This window comes from Globicephala melas, chromosome 3 (assembly GCF_963455315.2).
Source record: "Globicephala melas chromosome 3, mGloMel1.2, whole genome shotgun sequence".
Taxonomy (NCBI): Eukaryota; Metazoa; Chordata; class Mammalia; order Artiodactyla; family Delphinidae; genus Globicephala; species Globicephala melas.
Window position 1 is genome coordinate 70701407 of NC_083316.1, and position 25690 is coordinate 70727096.

The 25690-nt window shown below is 39.6% G+C and overlaps 1 protein-coding gene and 1 long non-coding RNA gene across 2 annotated transcripts in view; one reads left to right on the forward strand and one right to left on the reverse strand.

The window, feature by feature from the left end:
- The window catches only part of LOC115847545 (uncharacterized), a 390948-nt gene that overhangs the window by 105083 nt on the left and 260175 nt on the right, over positions 1–25690 (forward strand). The window lies entirely within an intron of this gene.
- On the reverse strand, positions 784–25309 carry LOC115848488 (protein RER1-like). Its single transcript, XM_030849259.2, has 2 exons — positions 25108–25309; positions 784–1493 (listed from the first exon to the last, which is right to left on the reverse strand). Exons 1-2 carry the CDS (start codon positions 25307–25309, stop codon positions 784–786), a joined length of 912 nt encoding a protein of 303 aa, XP_030705119.2.

Genomic DNA, 25690 nt, shown 5'->3' on the forward strand with positions numbered 1-25690 from the left:
TTCTTTTTTTTTACGAGTATTGGTTTTTATCACATCAAAAAAGTTGACATGCAGGTCAGAGTTGTTTCCCGGTGGAAAGTGGGAAGCCATGTATTAAAAGCCACAGAACTGGCTGCTCCTGCCAGGTGTCTCTGAAAAGGGGCTGCTGCATGAGAACTCGTTTAAGTTAAAACAACCCTTCACGTATCAAAGAAATGTGTCAAAATAACCTCAAACAATTAAAATATAATATATATTTATAATTCCAGGCCCTCAGAAGCAATCATGGTAGTTAAGAACAAAGTTTTGAGTCATTATGCTAGAGGCCAACTCAGCACATCTCTAGTGAGATGAAATTTGGTAACTGGCATTACAGCCCTGAGTTAACTGCAGAATCTCTTCCACGCACCGGACTGACGGGCGAGCATCCTCCGTGTGGCTGGCAGGGCCAGGTGAGCGTCCTGGGAGGCGGCAGCTGGGCGTCCTGGCTCCTACCGCGGGGCCTGACCCTGCCGACCCCGCCCCCGCTCCCCCCCCCCCCCCCGCCCCCAGCCCACCCGGCTGTCCGCCCCGCCTGCGCCCTGCAAGGCCAGCGTCTGGTCGCCTGACCGGCACTGGAAAACAAATCAACACGATTCTGTTTAAATGTAAGTTTCTTCAAGAGCCTGATATCTCAGTTACAAATAATTGAAGCTCCTTTTTAAAAAGAAAATAACTCCCTTGTAATCAACTACTTTATGTGAGGAAAGAAGGCGCCATCACAGCAACTTGTGGCCGTCCAGGGCCCGCGGAGGGCGGCCGCGTCTAGCTGGCAAATGTCTTGCCCGTGTCCTCCTTTCCCTTGTATGTCTTCTTGCCGTGCGTGAACAGGATGTACCGGTACTCGATCATGTGCTCTATCTGCCTCTTCATCGTGATACAGAAGAGCATGACGAAGTACATCACCAGGATGGGACAGAACACTGGGACGTGGAATGCCTCAAAGAAGGTGCAAACCATGGCCACCAGGATGTCCTTGGTCACCGTGTGCCAGGATTTAAACTCTGGGAGCCTTCGAATAGAGGACTGGAACTCCTCATTCTGTTTGGTTGGTAACGAGGGGCCATCGTCTGAATCTTCCATTAAGGAAGGATCCACTTTTGGAGAAAGGAAAGCTATAAGGAGATTTAGATGGTGGATTCCCAAGGCATAGGTCACGATGTACCAACCTGGCAGCAGGTAAACTCGGGTCACGTAGATGAAGCTCAGGCCCAGCGTCACCACCCATCGCACAACCGTGTATGGAGTAGACTTGTCCAGCCAGGCCCGATAGACCTGTCCGAGACTTGTAAAAAATCTGTACACCACGGAAGGTTTCCCACGGATGGAATCTCCCACACTGTCACCTTCGGAGCTGCTGGCGGTCCACTGCCACCAAGCGCGGTCTCCCGAGGGCCGTGGGAAGGAGGACGCAGGTGGCGGCCACGTGGGCGCTTTGCTCGGTCCAGGAAGAGGCAGCCGAGCACCTGGAAGTTCTGTTTTTCTTTTTTAATAAATTTTATTTATTTATTTTTGGCTGTGTTGGGCTTTCGTTGCTGGGCGCGGGCTTTCTCTAGTTGCGGCGAGCGGGGGCTACTCTCCGTTGCGGTGCACGGGCTTCTCACTGTGGTGGCCTCTCCTGTTGCAGAGCACAGGCTCTAGGCACGCAGGCTTCAGTAGTTGTGGCACGCAGGCTCAGTAGTTGTGGCTCGCGGGCTCTAGAGTGCAGGCTCAGTAGTTGTGGCGCACGGGCTTAGTTGCTCTGCGGCATGTGGGATCTTCCTGGACCAGGGCTCGAACCCGTGTCCCCCGCATTGGCAGGCGGATTCTTAACCACTGTGCCACCAAGGAAGCCCCTGTTTTTCTTAATCCTTGATATATCTTATATATTGAGTAGCTCTAAGGTAGAAATTGCTGACATTATGTATTCTACTGTTTTAAACTTTTTTTCTAGAAAATATTTTATTAAAAAATATATGTTATGTCCTATCCTGAGGTTTTGAAACTTATGCATTCATGTGTAGGTATGTTCTACCTTTGTTTGATGGCATCTACTTGAAATAGGTAGAAGGTATGATTCTATTTATATAGCAGTGGTCTTTGCAACTAATGTTACACATAAGGAGGCATTAGGATATGTCATTGGGATAAGCCACTCTGACTTGTCACTAGTAAGGTGTGCCCTCCAAGTATCACAGTTTAGGGAAAAAAAAAGAAGTAACAAAGGCCAAACAGTACAGTAGCACATTCATGTTATAAAGCAATGATAACAATCACAGCTACAGAATATTTTACAATATAAAAGGCTTTTTTTTCTTTACATCCATCAGGTGAGGTGGGTCACACTACTATTAATCGTCATCAATATAAGTGAGAAGTTGAGGTACAAATATAGTGATTTGTCCAAGACCATTTGATCAGTAGTTAAATTCTGCAGAGCCTTGAACCTGGCTCTCTGACTCTTAGATGATGGACCATAGGTAATCTAAGAAGATGCAGGAAATGACATTAGAATCATCCAGGAGGCCTTCAGACATTTGGATCCTTGAATGACTCACTTGAATTAACTTAAAAGAATGTGCCGGTCCTCCTCCTTTTCCCTCCCCTGTGAGCTTGTGTATTCTGGTCCTACCTCTCCCTCCCCTCCTGTGCCACCTCATATAGACAGAACCATGAATGGGGAGGAACTTGATGAAGTCTCCAGGAACAGGGCTTGACTCCATGGCTAGGCCTCCCTGCAAACGCTTCGCAGAACCTAAAAGCCTTAGCCAAATCTAGGGAATTAACCCAAAGATATTGCAAATGAAATCTCTGAAACCTGCATTCTGGCTCTAGGTTTGCCCGCCCTGGTCTCCACTGGGCAACCACTGACCAGGACATTTTAAACCAACTTTTGTGACTATCCACCTCTGGCATTTGATGCTCTCTGAACTAACTGTTTGGAAACTGAGGGAAGGAACCACCCCTGGACTTCATGGAATATTCTGCCTGTGGTATTTGGGCAGAAACAGGGTTGATAATTTTCCTGCATCATGAAAAGTCCTCTCTGAAATAATCCTAGAACTATTTTATCACGAGTTTGTGACTGCTAAGCTCTGAAAAGGCCAACATGGAATTTTAGGCCACCTTTATCTTCTTCTGCCAAATTTCTCACCCTGCTGGAAGATGCCTGAAATTCCAATTTATTTCTTCAGTTTAAGATTTCGTTTCCCGTTCACATGCAAACAGAAAGATAGCAAGTTCAAATGCTGTTCATCACAACTTAGTCTGAATAGGTCTCTTCTCCCTCCCTCCCTCCCTCCCTCCCTCCCTCCCTCCTTCCTTCCTTGCTCCTTTATTTTCATGTAGCTTACATTTATTGTGCACATACTGTGTTCTAGATACAGTGCTGAATTAGCAATGTTTAAAGAAAAGTGCTAAAATCCTGACACTTGTGGACTTGAATCCTTGCTTGCCACTTACAAAACTGTAGAGCCAGGGAGAAGTAACTCAATCCTCAGGCACCTTTCACTTTCACATCTTAAAATGGCAATGTTAATACTAATGCCTACCAAACACAGTTGCTAAGAATATATAAGATAGCTTGTGAAACCTTTCCTAAAAAGTATATTTTGATAGCAAGAGAGGGGAGAACCCATGAGGGAGGACACTGGCCACTGAGACGGACAAGGATAGGGAATTAGCCAGGCCTGAGGACAAATATCACCAATTTCATCATTTGCTTGAGAAATCTCTCATAGAAAGCTGTCTTTGGTTATTTCACCTTTGCATCTTTCCATTTCCTGGGCATAATTCATGGTAAAGCTGTGTGGTGTCATGAAAAAGCAGTGAACAAGGAAATTTGTGTTCCAGTCCTGACCCTGCACCCATCAGCATGTGATAGGCCATGTTACTTTCCCAGATGTTATCTTCCTCCTCTATAAATTGAGGGAATAAAATGAAATGTATTGCACAGAGCTCTTCCAATTCTCAAAATGATGCGTGATTCTAACTTATTAAAGACTTCCTTGACCACTTAAAATACTGTTTGAATGCAAGCATTCCCAGGTCCACTACAAAAATCCTATAGACGTTATATCTCTGCATAGTGGCCAGAGAAGTATAGAGAACCACTTGAAATATTGTGGTAGAACTGAGCTGTGCTTTCTCAGAACTTCTCTGAGACCTGGGCTCAATTTGTAGGTTCTGGCAAAGCCTCCCAGAACCACAGTATTTTATCATGTTTATGGAAGGAGATACCCTTCTCCACTGAAAAAAAGCATTACACTGGCAAAAAGAAGTACTGGGTTCTACCCATGGTTTTGGCACTAATTAATTAGGCAACCTTGGGCAAAGCAAATGACTCTGGACTTCATTTTTCTTGTTTGTGAAATGAGCTAAGTGTTCTAGATAATCTTTAAGTCTCCTTGTATTGACAAAATGCTCAATTACAGTCTCAGAACTACTTGATTGACTCATGAGTTAAGAAAAACTTTCAGATTGGAAGCCTCCCCTTAATGTGTCAAAACAGGTCAAACTATAACTTTTCAATAAAAAAAATTTCTTTTGCTAGCACCACTCTTAAATGTAATCATTTATCTCTCATGAAAACAATAATTGTTGTTTTGTAGGTAGGGTGTTAAGGTCTCTAGTGTGCTTTGAATTACTTGGAAACCACACACACACAAACACACACACACACACACACACACACACACACACACACACACACAGTGCACTTATAAATAACAAGTAAATTCTCTCCCCCACAAGGATACCAAATTTAGGCTGGAGAAGCATTCCACATGCTTTTAAACATAGATCTAGTGTCTAATAGCAGAGATCCCTACCACAGTACAGAATTTTTCCTTTTCTGTTTTTCTTCATTTGCTGAAGTTTTACATATCAGGGCAAATATTGGTCCTCTCATAAGGTTTTACTCTTCTTATTTTTTTTTTTTTTTTTGGCTTGAAACACCTATTTTATTATGCTCATGGATCCTGTGGGTCAGGAATTCAGACAAGGCATAGCAGGAATGTCCCTGATTTGTAGTGTCTGCTGATTTCCAAGGTGTAACTATTCCTACCCTGGCCAACACCAAGCTACTCGTGTGACGTCACTGAATGTGGATTTGGGGGAAAATGCTAACAATTTGCTGCTGTGAGCCAGTACAAACTGGCTACAGCACTTCAGTGTCTCTGCTCCACAGTGTTTGAGCTGGGAAGACTCAGTGTCTGGAGGCTGGAATCATCCAGAAGCACCTTCCCTCACAGGTCTGGGAGTTGATCCTGGCTGTCAGCAGGGATCTAAATCTCAACTAGAGTCCATCCACCAGAGCACCTGTGCATCGCCTTTCCGTGTGCCCTGGGCTTCCTCACAGTATGGCAGCCTCATAGGAATCAGTTCAGGGTTCCAAAAGTGAATGTCCCAGTGAGCAAGACAGAAATATTGTTTTTTATGACCTCACTTCCACTGCATTCTCTTGGTCACAGGTGAGTCAGTAAGGCCAGCCCAGACTCAAGGAAGTGGGTCATATTTGGGAGGCGTGTTGAAAATTTTGCAGACATGCTTTAAAATCCCCACACTTGCATTTCATTATAGCTTTATCACCTGAATGTTCCTTAGCACTAGAGTTAAGCATCCCTCTTTTTTGTTTTTTAATTTGCTGATTCCCCTTCTATCCGTTTCTCCTTCTTATAGTTCATCTGTTGAAGAACGTGGGTCATTTGACTTGCAAAGTTTCCCACAGCCTAAATTTTACTGGTTGAACAGTCATATGCAGTTAGATGTGTTCCACTCTGCCTGCAAGTTGGCAGGAGCATTGAGAGGCTTGTTCAGGCTTAGGTTCGATCCTGATGGCAAGGCTACTTGGGTGTTGTTGCTTCTTTCATCATGAGGCACATCTATGTCTACTTGCCTCTCTTTTTGTTTTTTTGTTTTTTAACATCTTTATTGGGGTATAATTGCTTTACAATGGTGTGTTAGTTTCTGCTTTATAACAAAGTGAATCGGTTATACATATACATATGTTCCCATATCTCTTCCCTCTTGCGTCTCCCTCCCTCCCACCCTCCCTATCCCACCCCTCCAGGCTGTCACAAAGCACCGAGCCAATATCCCTGTGCCATGCGGCTGCTTCCCACTAGCTATCTACCTTACTGCGTTTGTTAGTGTGTATATGTCCATGACTCTCTCTCGCCCCGTCACAGCTCACCCTTCCCCCTCCCCATAACCTCAAGTCTGTTCTCTAGGAGGTCTGCGTCTTTATTCCTGCCTTACCCCGAGGTTCTTCATGACATTTTTTTTTCTTAAATTCCATATATATGTGTTAGCATACTGTATTTGTCTTTTTCTTTCTGACTTACTTCACTGTGTATGACAGACTCTAGGTCTATTCACCTCATTACAAATAGCTCAATTTCGTTTCTTTTTATGGCTGAGTAATATTCCATTGTATATATGCGCCACATCTTCTTTAACTCTTCTTATTCTTGATCTTGTATCTATTTGTTGGAATACCTATTTTCTTGAGTTTAAAGAACCACTGATCATTAGATTCACCATTGATTAAATAATAAGTTTCCAAAAAAAAGGAAAAAAATCACAATATTAAAAGTGTACCTTGATTAAAAGTTGCTTCCTGATTTTGAAAACCATAGTTGTGAAAAATGGGTATCTTGAATCAAGGAAGTATGATCAGTCATTCAAGTAAGGAGTAGACATATTTGAACTGTTATCCAGAAGCCCCTGACTTTTCTGGGAAGCCTTTTCTAGTGGATCTTCCCTTTGAACTCTGGATATCCTGGATACTAACAGGCAACACTTCATCATATGCAATGTCTTGACATTTGTATCCCAAGCTTCTGTGATAAGTTCTTCTGATTAAATACAGTTGTATGATCCTACCCTCTGAAAACTACTTGTGGATATATTGAAACAATTGCTCAGTTTCTCATGTTACAGATCCCTAGATCTTGTTGCATTGTGCAAACAAATTTCTTTTCTCCCGCAAGAAGTAAAAGCAGAGCTCCTAGAAACAGAGCTGGGTTGCAAAATTATTGAGAGGCAAAAAATAAATTAAGAAGAGTCATGATTTTGCCAATTCACTGGCAGAAACTTATTGATGTCCTGTTGGAGAAAAATAAATGCTAATGGTTATAAGTATAAAATTAAACTTTGGAATCTATGTTATCTTAGATAGAAGGACCAGACAGTGAAACCAAAGATACATTCTACCATTAGGACCATATTGCAGATTTGAATTCACTGAAAAGTGCAAAATTGGCTTAATCTTATACTTGGTGGTGATTGTTCAAGTTGCTAACCAATAGCTCTATTTTTTAGCTAAAGCCAATAGCTAAATTGTCCCATGGATTCATGATACAAAAGGGAAGTTTTGTTATTCTGTTTTATTTAAATGATATGAAAATTATACTTACAAGCTACCTAGATACGTGAAAAAATTTCTGTAAAGAATTGTAGGTGTCAGTTTAACCTTCATGGGTTTCTAAAATGAATTATCAGCTATATAACAAGATTGAATTTTATACTTGTGGAAAGAGAGGCATATCTCTGGGTAGTATTTATACAACATCTCCTGTTTCCTCACCTCTACTTTGTTTCAAGTATCCCAACGTGGATATGGGTACTCTCCTTACCTCTTTTTGCAGCCTCTGTTCATTTCCTTTCTTTCCCCTGGGCCTCAAACTTTCCCTTGAGATTCAGCTACAAAGCGTTACCTTTTGACAGGGTCCCAGAGGTAAAGTCTGTTGCTCTCTGTTCAAGTTGATTCAACTCCACAGATATTCACTGGATTATCATTATGGCTGGAGTGTTTTAGTAGATGCCTTTTCTTTTTCCTATCCTCTTTAAATCCGACTGCTCCAATTTTGCTAGGGACTCATTAGAAGGCCACAATTTATCTTTCAGAACTAATCTTATGTGATAATGACTTTACTCATTACCCCCGCTAGATAACTTCTGCCTTTAAATGGTGGTTGCCAGTGCCTTTAAAGTTAAGTCTTGAAGTCTTAGTCACCGAGATTAAGCAAGGACAGTTGAAGGTGCTCAGTGCTTCTCAAATTATACCATGTAGAAATTTCTCTATTCACTCAATAGGAATGAAGAGGTAGATCAGGAGCTAAAGCTGGCTTTGCTTTTATTTTTAAATATAATAAAAATCAATAAGAATGTGCTTTTAAAATGAGCTTTTTTCTATTAATAAATTTATCTTTTCTCTAGTCTTTTGAAATTATTATTTTTACCAAATGATCACAATAAACTTATCACAGATTTTTCTTTTTTTTTTTTTTTATTCGGTACACGGGCCTCTCACTGCTGTGGCCTCTCCTGTTGCGGAGCACAGGCTCCGGACGCACAGGCCCAGCGGCCATGGCTCACGGGCCAAGCCGCTCCACGGCATGTGGCATCTTCCCGGACTGGGGCACGAACCCGTGTCCCCCACATTGGCAGGCGAACTCTCAACCACTGAGCCACTAGGGAAACCCTTTACAAATTTTTCAAAAATCACCCTTGGCACAATCAAAAAGTGTCTGGAAATGTTCCAAATTAGGCTTACATTTGTATAACCATATTAATCTTCTCAAGCCGGAAACAGTATATACAGAAACATTTTTCTATAAGTATTTACCAACATGCTGTGTTGAAAATCAGATAGGGTGAAATATTGGCATTTGATTGAATTGATCTAGTTAATATATGTACTGTAAAAAGTATGTCAATCCACTTACAGGCATTTAGTTGACACACAAATTTTAAAATTGAGAATGAGAGATTCATCAATAAGAACTGGAGAAGTATAAAATACTTCTCTTTTGAACAATGTTGTCATTTAACTGATTGAAGATTTGTTTAAGGGGAAGAGTTTGAAGAATTCTCTTCCATGCATGAAGTGAGCTGATTGTTTGTTTGTTTTTTGTTTTTGTTTTTTTTTTTTTTGCGGTACGTGGGCCTCTCACTGTTGTGGCCTCTCCCGTTGCAGAGCAACAGGCTCCGGACGCGCAGGCTCAGCGGCCATGGCTCACGGGCGCAGCCGCTCTGCGGCACGTGGGATCTTCCCGGACGGGGGCACGAACCCGTGTCCCCTGCATCGGCAAGCGAACTCTCAACCACTGCGCCACCAGGAAAGCCCTGATTGTTTGTTTTAACTGCTACTCTTAAAAAAGACTAGCTAGATAACCCAACAGTTCTTTTCTAAATCATGAATTATTGTATAGATTTGTAAAGTCTAAAATAATACAACTGCTCTCAGAAATCCCAGTGTCTTGCTGTTTAGTGTTCAAACAACAAATGAGACAACGAGAGCTGATTTGTTTTTATTTATTTTCAAAAAGTACCTGGGGAAATCACTGACTTTGTTCATAGAATTGTTTACCTGTTTTTAAAATTAAATCTGAATTCACTGACTTTGTTCATAGAATTGTTTACCTGTTTTTAAAATTAAATCTGAATTCCGATAGATGGATTTCTTCTCTGAACATAAATATTGCTTATAGCTTGCCCTTAAAAATGATATAAAATATTTTTATAGGCAAAGAAGCAAGTAAGCTGAAAGGAAACCCCAGAAAACTTATCAAAGCATTTTCCTTTCATTGTGAGAACTGAGTTTACCTTACAATTGCCTCAGTAAATCCTTGAAGATTTTCCTAAATCAACATGGTTATGAGTTGTCTTGCTGAGAATAATAACACTTTTTAGCACCCTTATTTTTTTTAAGTCCCTTTACATTTTGTGAGAAATCTTAACTTCTTGGTAAAAGATATATATTTTCATTAGAATAAAAATGGGACTTTCAGATGCCTGTCATTTTCTAAAATGCTTTGAAGTTTGAATTTTTTATGTATATCAAGAGAGTAACTCTCTCTGAATAGAGTGTACTAATGATAAATTTAGGATTTCAAGAATCAACCTACATTACAGTTACAAAAACTATACCTGCTATTGACATCACAGTCTGCTTTTGTGCAAATTTCATTTGTGACAACTATTTATTATGCTTATCAAACGGCAGGAAAAAACTCCAACACTGAAATTTTAAAACTAGAGACAGGCACTGAATATAGATGGGCATTGGACCAATCAGATAATGTGATAAGATAGTGCCAAGAGGTCAAAGCAGCTGTAGAAAATGAAAGGAAGTTAAAGTATTCATGGCTATTCAGCAGCTCATTTTTTAAGAGTGCTATATTTCTGTGGGAAGCTTGAGAAAAGGGCAAGGTAGGCAGAATTCCAAGATGGCCACCAAGATCCCCCTCCCTGTTTTGTGTTAATCCCCTCCAACTTGAGTAGGAAGGAGACTTGGGAAAAAGATGTATGTTACTCTGATGAGTATGTTACATTATAGGGCAGAAGGGATTATGCAGATGTAGTTAAGGTCACTAGTTATTTCACTTTGACCTAATCAAGAGGGAGATAGATAATCCTGGATGAACCTGACCTACTCAGGTGAGCTTCTAAAAGAGGTAAGAGAGATTTGAAGCATTAGATTCTCCTGCTAAGCTTGAAGAAGTAAGCTTTCTATGTGGTGAGAGGGTCTGTGGAGGAGGCTACAGGGCCAGGATGCGAGGGTAGCCGCTAGAAACCGAGAATAGTCCCTAAAAGCCAGCAAGAAAATAGGGTTGTTGGTCATACAACCACAAGAAAACAAATTATACTATCAGTCAGTGAGTTTGGAAGAGGACTCTAGAGTCACAGATGTGATTATAGCGCCTGCCAACACCTCGAGTTTTGCCAGGTGACACCTGAGCACAGGACCCAGCCAACTCCAGTTCAACCTCCTGAGTTAGGAGAACAGTGAGGTAATGAATTTGTATTGTTTTAGGCTACTATATTTGTGGTAATCTTTCATGTAACACTAGAAAACGAATATAGTTAAGAATGAAGCTTTTAAGCTTCACTTAAAAATTTAGAAGAGCTCTCAGCATGGCAGTGGTGGGCCAGAGTTGAGACTCTCACTGAGATGGGATGTAAGCCTTCCAGTTGGCCAGTCCTGTCTCTCCTGATGTCCACCTGACACTGAGATGGAGTATCATCTGCAATCATTGCTCTACTGTTATTCTCACAGAATGTTACAAATGTTATTCTTAAACATTTTTTTTTTTCTGAACTCACTTCTTTATCAAAGTGGAAAATGAAAGATGGAGCTCCGAGGGCTCCTTGTTTCTCAAGCCCTATCTGCTCTCTTCATTTTTGAACTTGTTGGCATTTGCGATTGTGACCCCTGGAGATTAAAGCAATAATTGATTGAAAGCACCTTGTATAACCCAGACCAGATGCTTAGCAAATGTTAGTTTCCTTCCATCCAGGCTTTCTGGTAGTTGTTTTGAAACGTTTGGACACAAAATAAAGTGACTGTAATACTCCTGGTGATTGTAAGTGGACAACAAAATGTTGGAATCAAACAGGAAAGACTAAGATTAGATTTCGAGTAAGGTCGAGAATATAAAGAGGGAAGACAGTATGATAACCATGTAGGTGACCCCAATTTTTCCTTTCCATCTCTACTAAAATCAATGAAATTTCTCCCCAGAGCCAGGAAGGGGAGAATATCATCCCCTGTTGCAGTGTCCGCTTTCAGTTGCCTATATATTCCTGGCCTCTGGGTGAGGTTAACTGTGCAAAGGAAAGTCACACTTTCAGAACAGTTAGATATTTTTTCTTGCTAAACTACACTGAAGACACTAATTCCGTTTTTTCCCTGGCTATAGATGGGTGAATTAGCAAGAAACCACCCCTGCATTGTCTTCTAGTCTTCAAATGAAGCCTAATTAAAGAAATATATAGTTTTTATTGAGCTGCAAGAAAAAGGAACATGGGGCACAATTAAGTTTGCATCAATAATTAAAGCCATAAAATTATTAATGTAGCAAATATTACACATTAGTAAGAAATATATTTTGTCACCAACTGCTGCATAAAATCCCTCTTTCATAATCTATAATCCAAAAGGAGAAATAGAGAAGGAATATACAAAAAACATTAGGCTTCAGCGTCAAGTTTATTGCTGCTGCAAGGAAGATGTTTGCCGTATTTCAACACTACCATTTCTAAGATTCAATTGTTCTGAATCGATTTTTAAAAAGTGAGAAAAACATATAATTGTGATAATAATAGCTTGTATGTAACATGAAGTTTTATTAGGGTAATGGAAATATTTATCAATCTTCCCAATATTTTCCTCTGATAAGGACTACAAGTTCAATACGCAGAGAGGGAAGGGTCTTCTTGCCTTTGCTCCGTGTCTCTTGTCCGGCTGAACTTGAATCTTTATGCTCCCACCCTCTTTGGAGAGAGAGGGTTGGTGTCAAAGCCAGCTTTCTGATGCATGGATCACCTATTGAGAAAACTCTTTCTTTTAGTCATTAAATGTCCACTGGAAAGCGTTAAGGAATGAGTTTGTATCTCCTCCCCACCCCCAGGCATCCCATCCTGTACTTCTTCTAGGAAAGCCCTATCATCTGCTTCCGCAATCAGCTGTTTCCCTGCATGTATCCCATAAGCATACATATCATAGGCGCCAATACCTATTTAAGGAGTAAATGAATGAGGTAACATGGAGTTGTTTTGTTCAAATCAAGATTAAGATTGCATGATTTATAAGCACCTCCATCAGGTTCCATTAGTAAATATAATTTTCAAAAAGTTAGTTAATACCTACTATGAACAAGTTGTTGGTGATACAAGGTGAAGGAGGTTAAGTTTTCTCTCTTATAATCCAAGAGGGAAAAGATAATGCATAAGTAGACTGTACAGACTGCCACTAACAAAATGAAATGGGGGTTTCAAAAGTGGAAAATGAATATGTAATTTGAAGACTTAGGAAGGCTTCATGGAGAAAGTGACCGTTAGGATGTGTGGTAATGAATGGAAGAGATTTAAAAAGGGCGAAAAATTCTGGGTAGCCGAGTGATTAGATGTGCAAAGAAAGAGCATGAGCAAACAGAGGGAAAGTTCAGCACGTGTTTGGGGATAGCTTGTGTTTCCACTTGGCTGAAGCAGTTCCCAAGCAAGACTTGAGAAATGAAGCTTTCAGAGGTGGATTAGAGCTCTGTTGAGGTGGGCTTTGAGTGATAGCCCTGGGAGGTTAATGATCAAGCTCTGTGTATCATCACTCTATACAGAATGTTCTGTGTTTTCACAGTGGGCACTATGTTCATTTAGTTTTGTGCCCTGTTTAAGTGAATTGCAGTCTCATTGGTGACTAGTTCTTCTTGATTGGGTTCTCTGGCTCCGATTTCTTTTGTGTCTTTCATGGTTCTTTGCTTATGGTAAATGGTAAGTACCAATGCAGTATCCACTGATTTTTTTTTTAATTTGATTACTGAATTGTTTGGCTGATCAACTCCAAGTTATCGACGTTTTAGAAACCATCTTGATTTTCTCAAGAGCGTTGGGGAGTCAGTATGCCCATTTTACATTGGATCAAAACAAGGTGCAGAGGCTAAGATATTTGCTTACTTTCTTCCAATGAGACCAGAACCCACATATGCTTGTTTCAGATCCTGGGCTCTTTCCTTTGTACCAGATTGTTGTAATTTCTAGAACATGGAAGCTTTAACGCTTTGTAAGATGTTAAAGGAAGGAAAAAAGATGCATTTCTGGGATAAGAGAGAAGTCAAAGAGTAGTCCTCTTCCTACACTGAACCAAATTTCACTTGGAGGCAAGTGCTCAGTGGGACCCAGTTAATCTTTCTCACAAATTTTAATTTTGCCTACAATTTTTTATGTCTCATTTCATCCAGGATTCGCAGGCAAAAATATATTAGAAGTCTTTTTATTCAAGCAATACTGGGCCATCGTAATAACAGCTATTATTTACCAAGCACTTACTGTATGCTAGTCACTGTATAGCTGCTTTACACATATTACCTTTATTCCTATTGGAATTCTGTGAGCCCATTTTACAGAGGAGTGATTGAACTAACTTCCAAATCTAGCTCTGCCTTCAGATTCTGAGATCTTTCCTCCTGTCTCTAAAACTACTGGTTTCTAACCAGGAATATGCTTAGTGGGTCTATTCTGCTATTTCTTTCTGAATACATGATTCAGGTCAAGCTCTAGCGCTAGGCAAGAAGTCTTCTTCAAAAGTAGTTCCATTTGTTGCCTGATTCTAGTCTAACTACTTAGAAGCTATTAAGAGACAACAATGTAAGGTATGTTTTTTTATCTTGAAGGGACTTATACTTCAGTTAAATCAATCAAATACAAAAACAGAGGGATGACAAGTCAATGGTACATATACATCAAAAACTATGCATTCTAGAAGGCTGGTAGAGGGAGAAAGGAGATGAGGGTAGAGTTCAGCCCTGAAAATTGGGTAAAATGTGAATAGAAAGAAGAAATGTATACTTGGTGGGGGTGATAGAAAGGACCATGAGAAAAGGTGCTGGCTCTTGAATGTGTTTGTTTATTAAAATGCTTCCCATTCATCTCTGAATTCTCTCTTGGTTCTTCCTAATGACGTATCACAAAACTATTTTTGAGCCACTTCACATGGCCATGGTATGGAAAATTGTATAGTCAGAGTAAGACTTAGAAGCATTTAAATGCACTTTAACGTCAGAAATCAAGCAAAGCACGAATAAGCCTAAAGGTAAAAGTGATAGGTACGGGCAGTGCAAGGAAGGACTTTCTCCAGATAGTCATTATAACCTAAAACACTAACCTCCATCTGGTTTGGACTACTAATTTAATATGTGGGTGGAGGTGTGAAATTTAAAATCTTTTGAAGAGAGTAGGGCAGTATTTAACCTCAAGAGAGTGTGATTTCTGTTGCATAATTTGAAAAAAAAATGTGGTAACAAATGTGGTAACACCACAAACACATACATCACCTCTGATTCGAATGTTGCTTGATGATATTATCATGGATTTTTTTTCTGCCCTGATACAGATATCTAATGCTAATCACCTGCGATAAATCTGCTATGAAAGTGTTGAATTGCTTCAAAAATTTTCGCTTCTATCAGCTGGTTTTCTCTAAGGCAGCGGAGCATCCAGAGACATTAGACTCACCAATCCTGAAAAACCCCACCCTGCCCCCTTTTCTTAGCTGCTTGTATATTGTGCCTCTGAATCCTTTCTACTAATTTGTCCTACATTATTTACTTCAGCATTTAAAACAATGCCAGCGGGGTTAGGATTTCAACTTATTGTTCATTCAGAGTTGAGAACCATTGATTTAGAGTCTTCGTATTCAAAAAGATGGATGTAGTGGGTTTTCGTCATAATATAAATATCATAATGGAAAAGCTCATCAGGTTGAACTAGGCTCAACCCTTTTAGGGAGAATGAGAGATGTCCCCAGTGGGATACCAATTCTGTGCTAAAAGGTAGAAGGCTTTCAGGAACTTGCCTAAAAACTTTTAAGAAATTAGAACTTGAGTCTTCTGTCTCCAAATCCTGTGTCCTTTCTACTAGGTTATTTAATATCTGTAATTGTGTATGATTTGCTCAAATATCACAGCCTTGGGAGAGGTTTTCTTTGACTGTTCAATCGAAAATAATCTTCCTCTAGCAAATTACCCTGTTTCATATTATTTTTTCATAATAATACACTATTTGAAATCATAAAAAGGAGTTCCATGGGAGCAGGGACCTTCGCCATCTTGTTCACTGCCACATCTCCAGCATCTAGAACAGTGATTTGTATACAGTTGTTGAATGAATGAATCAGTGAGAATTTTGCATTCCTACAAATATGTCAATTTCATCATGTGCCCTATGTCTAGATAGAGGTGGAACAAGGACACTTTTAATAAGATAGGAGGTTTCTCAGAGCAGCAGCTGCATTTGAGGCAGAAAATCAATTTCTACACTGGATGACATTTTCAAAAGAGGTGTATCTGGTAGCATGGAATCTTCTATCTGACAGGGCTTATGTCAAAATACTAGGATGTCTAGATGAGTGGCCCACATTCTGTAGAGAGGGTGTGCCATTCAAAGATGCCCTGAACTGTGCATGCAGTTTAGCCCTTGTTCTAACAGACTTTCTGGCTGCACAAATAAGAGAGTGACAGCGGCTTTGTGAGTATACTTACGTTCAGCAAGAAAGTTTGCATGCAAATGCAAATATGCACAGACATTTTATAAGCTTTGTGGGGAACAAATATGGGATGCGGATTCCCCAAGTTAGCTAGTAATATTTTTGGTAATAGGGTGGAGGGTACCTGTCTGATATGTTCTCAAATATTTAAAACACAGCCATTGTTTAAGACTTGAAATTCACAATAAGATGGAGACAATATCAGGAAAAGTGTAGACTATTTATCACAATTTATACAAAGCATGTTAAGTAAATGAACCCAACCAGTTGTCATGTACACACCACTGTGCTAAGGAATGCTTTTCCTCCTGGTATTTGTTAGTGAGGAAAATCATTACCAAAGCGATTCAGCTAATTCATTCCCATGTTTGGAATTAAGCATTTTTAACAGTTATCTACTTCCCATTGTCTGCCTGGGACAAGCCTTGTCTTGTCAGTAAAGTACTTAGCTCTCTGCTGCCAGAATTGAGATAGGGTCATCAGAATCCTCTTGTAAACTCAGGAAGATAAAGACAGGGAAGCTGGCTCCTGCCCAGGAGTCAGGTTGGTGGGGGGTTGGAGGGGCTGGGAGCTGGGGGTCATGGAGGAGGGAGTGGGGAGAACAAAAGGGCAGATTTGTAGGCAGAATGAGGCAACTGCTTACTTTGTGCCGTTCAGCAACCCAGGAAGTATTTGTATTTCTTTCATTCCGCTTCTTCCTCTCCCACTTCTCAGGCAAACACACACACACACACACACACACACACACACACACACACACACACACTCCTTCTGTAGTAAGGAGACATGGCTTTTATTTTATAACTAGAGAAGAGACAATACTGCAGGTAGAAGAAAATTATTGATTAATGTTCTCATGCATTTGGAAATAACTCTTAATAGGTCTTTTCCTGAGCTGGAAAAAGAAGGTGGCTATAAATTTGGGGCTTCTACTATGTACCTGGTTTTATCTTAGAAGAATTAAATACACTTTCAAAATTGCATTTAATGTAAAACTTAGATGAGACTTCGGTGGGAGGAAGATCTTAGGCTCTTAAAATTAGGTAAAGCAATAGGAAACCTTCCTAAATGGGAAGCCAGCTATTTTGCAGACACGTGTGTCCACTTCAGAATTTTCCTTGCGGCTGGATTTTTTTTAAAAATGGGAACACAGGATTAAAAAGGGTATGGGTTTTTATCCTTGACTCCCAAGAAAGTTTACAGTTTAAAAACATTTTAAAAGCTGAAACTGATAAAAATAAGCTAAAGTAATGAGAAGGCCATCAATGAGTTGACTATTGCAATTATAAATTAATAGAGGCGGCTCCTTTTGACCTGCCCCAGATGTCATGTCAATTGATTAAATGTTCTGAGACAATGAAATGGAAAAAGACAACTTTATTATAATGCTTCAGGCAGGGAATATTTTTATTTTGCTATTAGGAGCACATCCACATGTCAGTGACCAATTCCATTTGGAAAAAAGACACTTTGGGGGATATGTACGATTAGAAAAAATCTCCAAGGTGAATCTTAGGTCTGAACTAACCACCTCTGTTATTTTTAGTTGACATTAGGTATCATAAAAGATAGAATTTTAAGCTTTATTTTGACTCAGGGCAGAAGAATTGTTGGTTCCATCTCTCCTAGGTATCGTGGGCTGGCAAGGCCCTGCTGGGCTGGGAAACTCAGCAGACATGGCCAGGGGCATGGCCTGCATTGGGGTCTCTGCATGGCCTGCACTGGGGTCCCTGCATGTCTATGACAGGGACTACATCGGCAAAGGTGTCAAGGAACTAACAGATTTTCAGCTGGATTCTCCTACTAGCCATTCAGAGTGAGCTGAGGATGCTATCTTTTTGTGGGCGATGTGGCAGCTATGGGTTTGACTTCTGAGACATCTGTTTGAGCCTCAGCTTCTCTGTAGTGATAGGGTGAATCTGAGAGGAAAAGAGATCATTTCTCTTTTTTTTCTACTAGAAAAATGTCTTGCTGTAAAAAATAAGAGAACCTATCTTTATAACTTCTCAATAGGAGATGAGAAACCCTGGTTGAAAGAGAGGTATATTTGATATTTGGGAATAGTTGATAAACTAAGATTGACCATGTGCCTGTAACTTGAGCAGCTATACAAAAACTGGTTGTCTGGCAGGCAGAACTAAATCCCTAATAATTTGAAAAATGGTCTGTTGAGTGGACCCACAGACACATAATCTCACATCTCCTAGCCTCTTAGGTCAGGAAGCTGTTACTTATGGGGGCCTAAACACCTTTGCAATGGGCCCTGGCTCTGTCCCTTCAAGAAACAGGCAGCAGTTCCTTTGTGTCCCCAGAGACCTTGATTAATGTAATATTTAGCACATCTGTTTCAGGTCAAACAATCATATTTCTCTGACCTTCTCCCCTGGATTTCTATTCTAATCATTTCTTATTTTTACTGTTTTCGCTATCACCTTTTTTTACTGTAACATGTCCCTTTTAAAATGCGGAACATCTAAACGGAGCATAATGTTTAAAAATACTTATAATGCTGGTCATAAGAAAGAAGTAGAGAAAGTCATGACTTTTGACTCTTCAGCTTTTTAAAATACACACTTATTCACTGTCAATTTCAGTGACCAAATTTATTGCTGATTCATACAACTTGAATGATTTATTCTCGCTTACATTAACAGGCTCTGGAAACCAAGAATATCATTCAGTTACAAATGCAATATGTCCCAGGCATTGTGTTCAACTCCAGAGTGAGAAAATGGTGGTCCTCACTGTCCTGGAGCTCATGGTCAATGAGGGGATGGAATGCTAATTAGGCAGTAGTGTTTGTCACAACCCAGCAGTATTTGTTTTTGTGGTAAGAGGAAGAATAGGATGGTAAGAAGGCATATAAAAGGGATACCAGTAGTCAGGGGAGCCTTCCTGGAGGAAGTGTTATGTAATTTGAGGACTTCAGGAACCCCTCTGTAGATCAATGGATAAATGAAATGTAGCTGATCTGATGGCACTATATATACAGTCACCCAGTTCTGTCCACCCAGTGTGCTGTATTTTGCTATAACTTTAAAACAGAAACAGCAGTAAGACACCAAGTGGGAAGAGACAATATGATTTCCTGGGTCTCACCTACTTTAAATTCTGTTCTTTAAGAAATTACATTTGGATATTAGCTTTTTTATCTTATTTGTAATTTTGAAAAGTATTACTCTTTCAAAACTCATTACAATAGCTGCATTGTTCTTTTAGGGATAAATCAGTTTCTTTTCAACAAATACTTAGGATGGTTAATAAACAATTTGCTATTTTTTTATTCTCATTTGTGCTAGTATGAAGAATCCTTAGGAGATCTTTGAAAAATTATTTTTATCTAGAGATAACAATGCAGAAGAGTAAATTGTTTGGCAAAGAATATGAAGCATATGGGCAGAGATACAAGAATTTACTGCATTTATAAGTCTCATTATGACTCTATAAAATGCAGCATCATTTGTCAGTAAATCAAAGCTTATAAAAGTAGCAATTGTGAATGCAGTTGGTTGTAGTATCAAGAGAATGAGGATTAGAAGTGTAGCTGAGATTCCTTTTATGATAAATTATCTAGCTCCTGGCTACCGTGTATGAGCTCTATTAACTGCCTATAAATTGTTCATCATAAAATCTAGTTCATTCTTGTTAATTAGGCCAAGGCTTTTATGAAGATTTTTCCTCTTCTCTCTGAAAGTCTAGGCTGACAGGAGAGTAGCTACACCAGAATACTGAGGAAGAAAGGGACCCTCTGCTAGGTATAATGCTGTGTTCTTTAAAAACTAATAATTAAAAGAGAAATTCCTGAATTAAAATTACTTTGGCTTCTTACTAGTGAAAATGGAATCATTCTTTGTAGCCACAGAAGGTTAAATACAGCCAAAATAATTGCATCTTCCAACTTTAAATTCTCTCAATCAATAATGCAAGAAAGGAAGGGTGTATGTATAACGAAGACTGGATATACCCATTACAAATGATTAATACCAAGCAAGTTCCAGGAAAACAAATAGACATAACAAATGTTTCTGGCATATCATTCCACGTCATTTTATTATGCATTTTTTCCCATGAAACTGAACTTTTATGCAGAATTATCTTGGAGGAAATCTTGTATTTGTTACTCATCTCCAATTTTTTTTCTGTTGTGTTTTGCTTTTCATGGTGCTCACATAAGTGATCAACTGGCAGTGAATGTTATGTTTATATTATCTCATATTTTGCATTGCTAACTGGGTCCCTTGATACCATTTAAGGTGCATCCCTAATCAGTTCTCGCATTTCACACTTCCCTTGCAATCTCTGGATTTTATGAAGAGTAGACACGCCATGCCCCAGTTCTGGACGTCAAAGTGGTTGTGACTTCAGGAAGTCCCAATAGTCAGAGCCACAGTCTGAGTCAAGCCGTGTGATTGCTCCCCTGAGATGCAGTTAGCAAGCCTCTCTGACAGAGGCCAGAGGCAAGGAACAGTCAAAGACTAGAAAAGTCAAGTCTGTTTGCACACTCTCCTGTGCTTAACACCCATTATGGTGCAATTAAGAATGGTCAGAAGCACTATTATATTTGGAAACCCCAAATAACAGCCTAACTTGAGGGGAAATAGGAAAATCAGTTCAAAGCAAGGAAAAGTAGTTCTTAAATATTTTTTTTGTTTGTTTTAAATGGGATTTTTGCTTAAGCTACTTCTCATTTAACTTTGTAAATGCTAATTAGCTAACAGTGAAAGAAATTGTAGGACTGTTAGGTAAACTGTGTTTCATTTCTAAGATCTTATGGACACTTAGGGTTTGTCTCACGCCTTTGCACTTCACAGGACCCTACTTTCTATTTTTCCTGGTCCAGCTTCTGGGTAATATTTCTGGCTCCACAAGACTACAGTGCAGATAAGAGCTCATCTAAGTTCATTCTAAATTAGATGGTTAGGAAGACAATGTAGTTCCTGGCACTGAGTAATAGTAGGGGCTCTGCAGGGGGCTTACTTGGATGGACTGTGGTTTGAATCAGTTAACTTTAACACTATGGCTATAGTAATGCCCTAGAGGTCTTACCAATGAATACCTTGGGGGCAATAAATTGCAACAGGCTTAAACATAATTATAGAGAGACTTCTTAAGCTTTGGCTAGTTCGGTTTTAATTGAAAGAAATTATTTTTCCCTTGAAAGACTAAAAAGAAAAGCCTTTAGAACATGATATTTATTTCAACAAATTGTTGTAAAGAATCTCTTATTTAAAAAGAAACAAAAAACTGTTCACTTTTTATTATCATCACCATCATTATTTTTATTATAATCAAATATTGAATTATAATGCATGGACAGTGGTCCCAGTTTTCCCCAAATAATTGGGCTCTTTTCTGAACCTCTTTTCAAGCTTTGAATAGGTAAATAGAAATGAATAAATATCAGATTTGGGTGTAGAAATCTTACTCTTATGGACTGAATGTTTGTGTCCCTCCACCAACCCCTCAAATTCATATGTTGAAGTCCTAACCCCCAATGCGATGGTAGTAGGAGGTATTATTAGGGGTTTTTGGGAGGTGATTTGGTTGAGATGAAGTCATGAGGGTGGAGCCCCTGTGATGGGATTAGTGTCCTTATAACAGGAGGAAGAGACATTAGATCTTCCTGTCTCCACCATGTGAAGATACAGCAAGATGGTCGACTTCTGCAAGCCAGGAAGAAGACCTTTGCCAAGAGTTTAATCTGTGGGCACCTTGATCTTGGACTTCCTAGCCTCCAGAACTGTGAAAAATAAATGTCTTTGTTTAACCCACCCAGTCTATGGTATTTTTTTGTTATAGCAGCCTGAGCTGACTAATACTCTTAGCTTATGGCAAAATTTCTCCCAGCCACAAGGACCAATATGTAGCAATGGTGAAAGCATGCAAAGAAGTGCCTGGGCCGATAGGGGAAGAGGAATCATGGTGAAGGAACAAGTAGATTTTAGGAAATCATCCCCCAAATAGCCCATACCACTTAGGCTTTTTTTTTTTTTTTTTTTTTTTTTTGATGAGAACTAGTCAGATGGTTCCACCTAAATGCAAGGGGGCTGGGAAATGGAGTTTCTGGCAGCATAGGCACTTTCCAGTAACAACTCTACACTATGGAGAGGAGCACATGTCTTTGGCGGACAGCTGATGGTCTGCGACACCACATTTTGTATGTTACTCTAAGCTTAGAATATGCTTTTTACAGCTATTTACTCTTTGAATTTTAAGGCCACTTTAGTTACAAGCAAAGTTTTTTAATGCCTGCACATTCGATCAGTTCAGTTGACTGGCCAATTAACTGAGTGAAGTCAATCCACTTCGTTGTCTGACCGAATTTCCAATTGTTTGGCTGAATGGAATGGTTACTTTGGCATAAAGTTTGTGCAGTAGTCCTATATAGATATAATCACACTGCAGCTGGTGTAAAATTTGTCTTTGTCACTACATTTATTTTTCTAGACACTGTCACCTTCCCTAATTTCCTTTCCCAAGTTCTTTTTAGAATGCTCCATTGTCCTAGCTTATTCAGAAGAGTGCTTCTTTCAGAGCTTAGCTGAGAGTATACAGACCAAGTTTGTCTCAGTATTTTCAACACAATCTAGTTTATATGTTTTATTTTTGCTGTCAATACCCAATGGGGTCAATCCTACAGACCTCTTGTTTTCGAAAAAAAAAAAAGTCTCTTGTAGTACTGTGTTGATGGTCAGACTATTAGTTATATTGAAAAGATATCTTAAAAACCAGAGCATGTTACTGCAGATTTTTAAGGGAACTTTTTTATTTTATCTCTACTTTACTTCTTAGGCTTTCAATCTGTATTTTTCTATCTTTGATTTTAGGGTGTTATCTCAGGCTTACATTAATGCCTCGGAATATGATTTTATAAAGCCAGCCTCAACGTGGCAAAAGTCTCTACAGTTGGAGAAATTTGGAGTCAAACACTTAACATCGATTATACACTTATATTTAAAATGCAGGAATTCAATAAAATGATCCATTGACATTGTGAGTGCCTTTTCTAAGCCCTATGAAGGCTGCACATAGAAATGAGTGATTGCCTCCAAGGAACTTACACTCTGGGACTTAATCACAGCACCTGGTACAGAAGAATTTGGTGGAGAGGATGGGGCATGCGGGAAAAAGTGTTAACTAGTAACCAAAGATAGCCCACGATAAAAGCCTAATGAGTATTGTGAGAGATCAGTTCTCTGGATGATCAGCAGAGAGAGGGAATCATCATGGTCTAGAGCAACTGGGAAGAGAACACAGCGTGAGCCTTTAGGATGGATGTAAAGGGAGGATGTTGTTCAGATAAACTGAGAAGTGAGGCAGCCGTCTCAAAAAGGGATACGTGTAAACGAAATTGCAGCCCCTGGAATCCATACAATGTTTTTAAGTAACAGCGAATAGATTTTTCTACAGGGAACTGAGGGTTAGTGAATGAAAATAGCAGCTTAAATGTTGGAAAGATAGGTTGCTATCAGATTGTGGAGAGCTCTAAATGTCAGTTTGATAAGTGTGGCCTTTATTTTATATTCAGTTGGGAACCATTGGAGATTTGGGGATGATCTATTTATTGACAGCAACCTGGAGCCTAAATTTGTCCCTAGCTTCAGATTTATCTCCCAAGTCCGGATTTCGAAAGTTATTACAATTTAAAGCACAGTGATGTTGGTCACTCCCTGGACTCCACCTCCTGTTTCACCTCCAGCACACAGAGTGAGGAAGAAATAAGCTGCCACAGGGACACTGCTTTCTCTACTTTATCAAGACAGAGTGATGTACATTCATTCACTTTTTCTTTTGAGGCATCTGTCTAAGAAGAAGCTGTGTCCTATTACAAAATTGAGTCTGAGAGGTGTGAGGAGTATACCTGTATCTCTCCTTTGAACTTTGGAGGAGATTGTTTACTGTTAACATAAAAATAAGACTCCTCACAAGTCGTTAGCATTTAAGCAGAATGACCTACACGTTGTGAGGTACTCTGCCTCTTGGACAAATATAGAAAGAATTGATTGTGGCATAGCCCTTGACTACAGAGCATCAATGAATAACCACCTGCATAGCTTTTTATACTTCTGAGTTTTGTATGTCATGGTTTGCAGTTGCGACCATGTGGCAAATGCAACAAGTTGACCATACTAGTACCGAGTTTATCTACACCATCTGCTGTCGTATTGACATCTGCTTCCTTCAACATAGCACCCTCCTTTTTCTTAGATATGTTGTTATTTCTTCTTTTCCTTCTTTATTTCAAGTCATATTCACTGATATCTGTACCATTTCATGATATCAAGAAAGGAGGCTTTCAGTGAGGGAGTAGAGGAAGACAGGGACAGACAAGTGGTCAAAGGGCTCAGTAGGAAAAAAGTCATAATTCCTGGGCCCTGAAAACCATGTAAAAAGGTGAGAAAGTATCTGGAGGAAGCATGAGAGAGAAGTGAGGGTTTAATTTGGGATTAACAAAAGCACCAGAAATAGCTGAGAGGAGACAGGAGAATAAGGACCATGGGTGTACGGGGTGATGGCAGAGCATCTCACAGAGATTAAGGTGGAATTAATCTGTTCATTGGAAAGGTACTTCAAATTTTTGACAACACATTCCAACAGCAGTAACTCCAAGTAGGCTTCTGAAATCAGGGATCAACAGGTGAAGGCTTCCTTTAACTTTATTTTTAAAATACAGTCAAGATTAACTTGTACAAGCCACTTTTTTTTTTTTTTTGGTGTTTTAGTTTATTTCCAATACACCGTTCCACTTCATTTTTTCACTTATCCTCACAAGGTAGCTGTGAGTTAGCTTAGCATCATCAGGCAAATCTCCTGGCTCCCAACTCTTAGCTAATTCTGTTAGAAAATACTGACTTTAATTGTGTATAGAAGGTGAAAATTTTTTCTATTAGTCACCAGATTTTTAGAACGAAAGCTAAATTTCAGGAAGCGCTTGGAATTCCGAAGAATAGAAAGGTATAGAAAAGAGCAAGTGTGTATTCAGTCTGAATCAACAGAATTCACCTGGGCATTATTTGAGTTTTTGGCCCCTGAAGCCGTGGGTCAATGGTACAAAAATAGACACTCACCTCTGACAAAGAAAAGCATGGATGCTGGCATGGGAGGACATAGCTCCTTTTCTTTCAATCCCAGATCAAATTTAAACCTGCGATTTTGGAGCTTACTCATCAGAGGAGAAATATCATGAGCTATTTGCTCTCTCTGCTGTAACACAGCTCTGGCAAGCCTGGAAGTTATGTTGAGATCGTCAAATCTATAGTCAAGGACCATCTTTGTGAATCATGAAACCATATGCCACTGGTTGTCTGAATCGAAGGAAAAAAAAAAAACAAAAAACCCAACAACAAAAACAAAAAACCCAGCTCTACACCAAGGAAATCAATAATGTGATCAAACAGTGCCAGGGCCCTTTGACCATCTTACACCTTCTCAAGCTATACATTAAAAAAAAAAAAAAAAAAAACTTTGCTACTGCCTGAACCATGTAAAATACCAGAACTCCTGTAGTGTTAACAAGGAATAAAGATCTTGCACCAGATGGTGCCTCTTGTCTCCATCTATCTCTAGCCCAAACAATCTGCCAGAGTTTTGAAGAAAAATGCAATGTGATCATGTTGCAAAGTATATGAAGAAACAGTATGAAAAGTAATC

Excerpts from the sequence above, each read along its gene's own strand:
- LOC115848488 (XM_030849259.2), bottom strand. The coding sequence starts at position 25,309 with ATGGTCCTTGACTATAGATTTGACGATCTCAACATAACTTCCAGGCTT. Across the intron at positions 1,494-25,107 it reads CATGCTTTTCTTTGTCAGAG|AACTTCCAGGTGCTCGGCTG; the intron begins GTGAGTGTCTAT and ends AAAGAAAAACAG.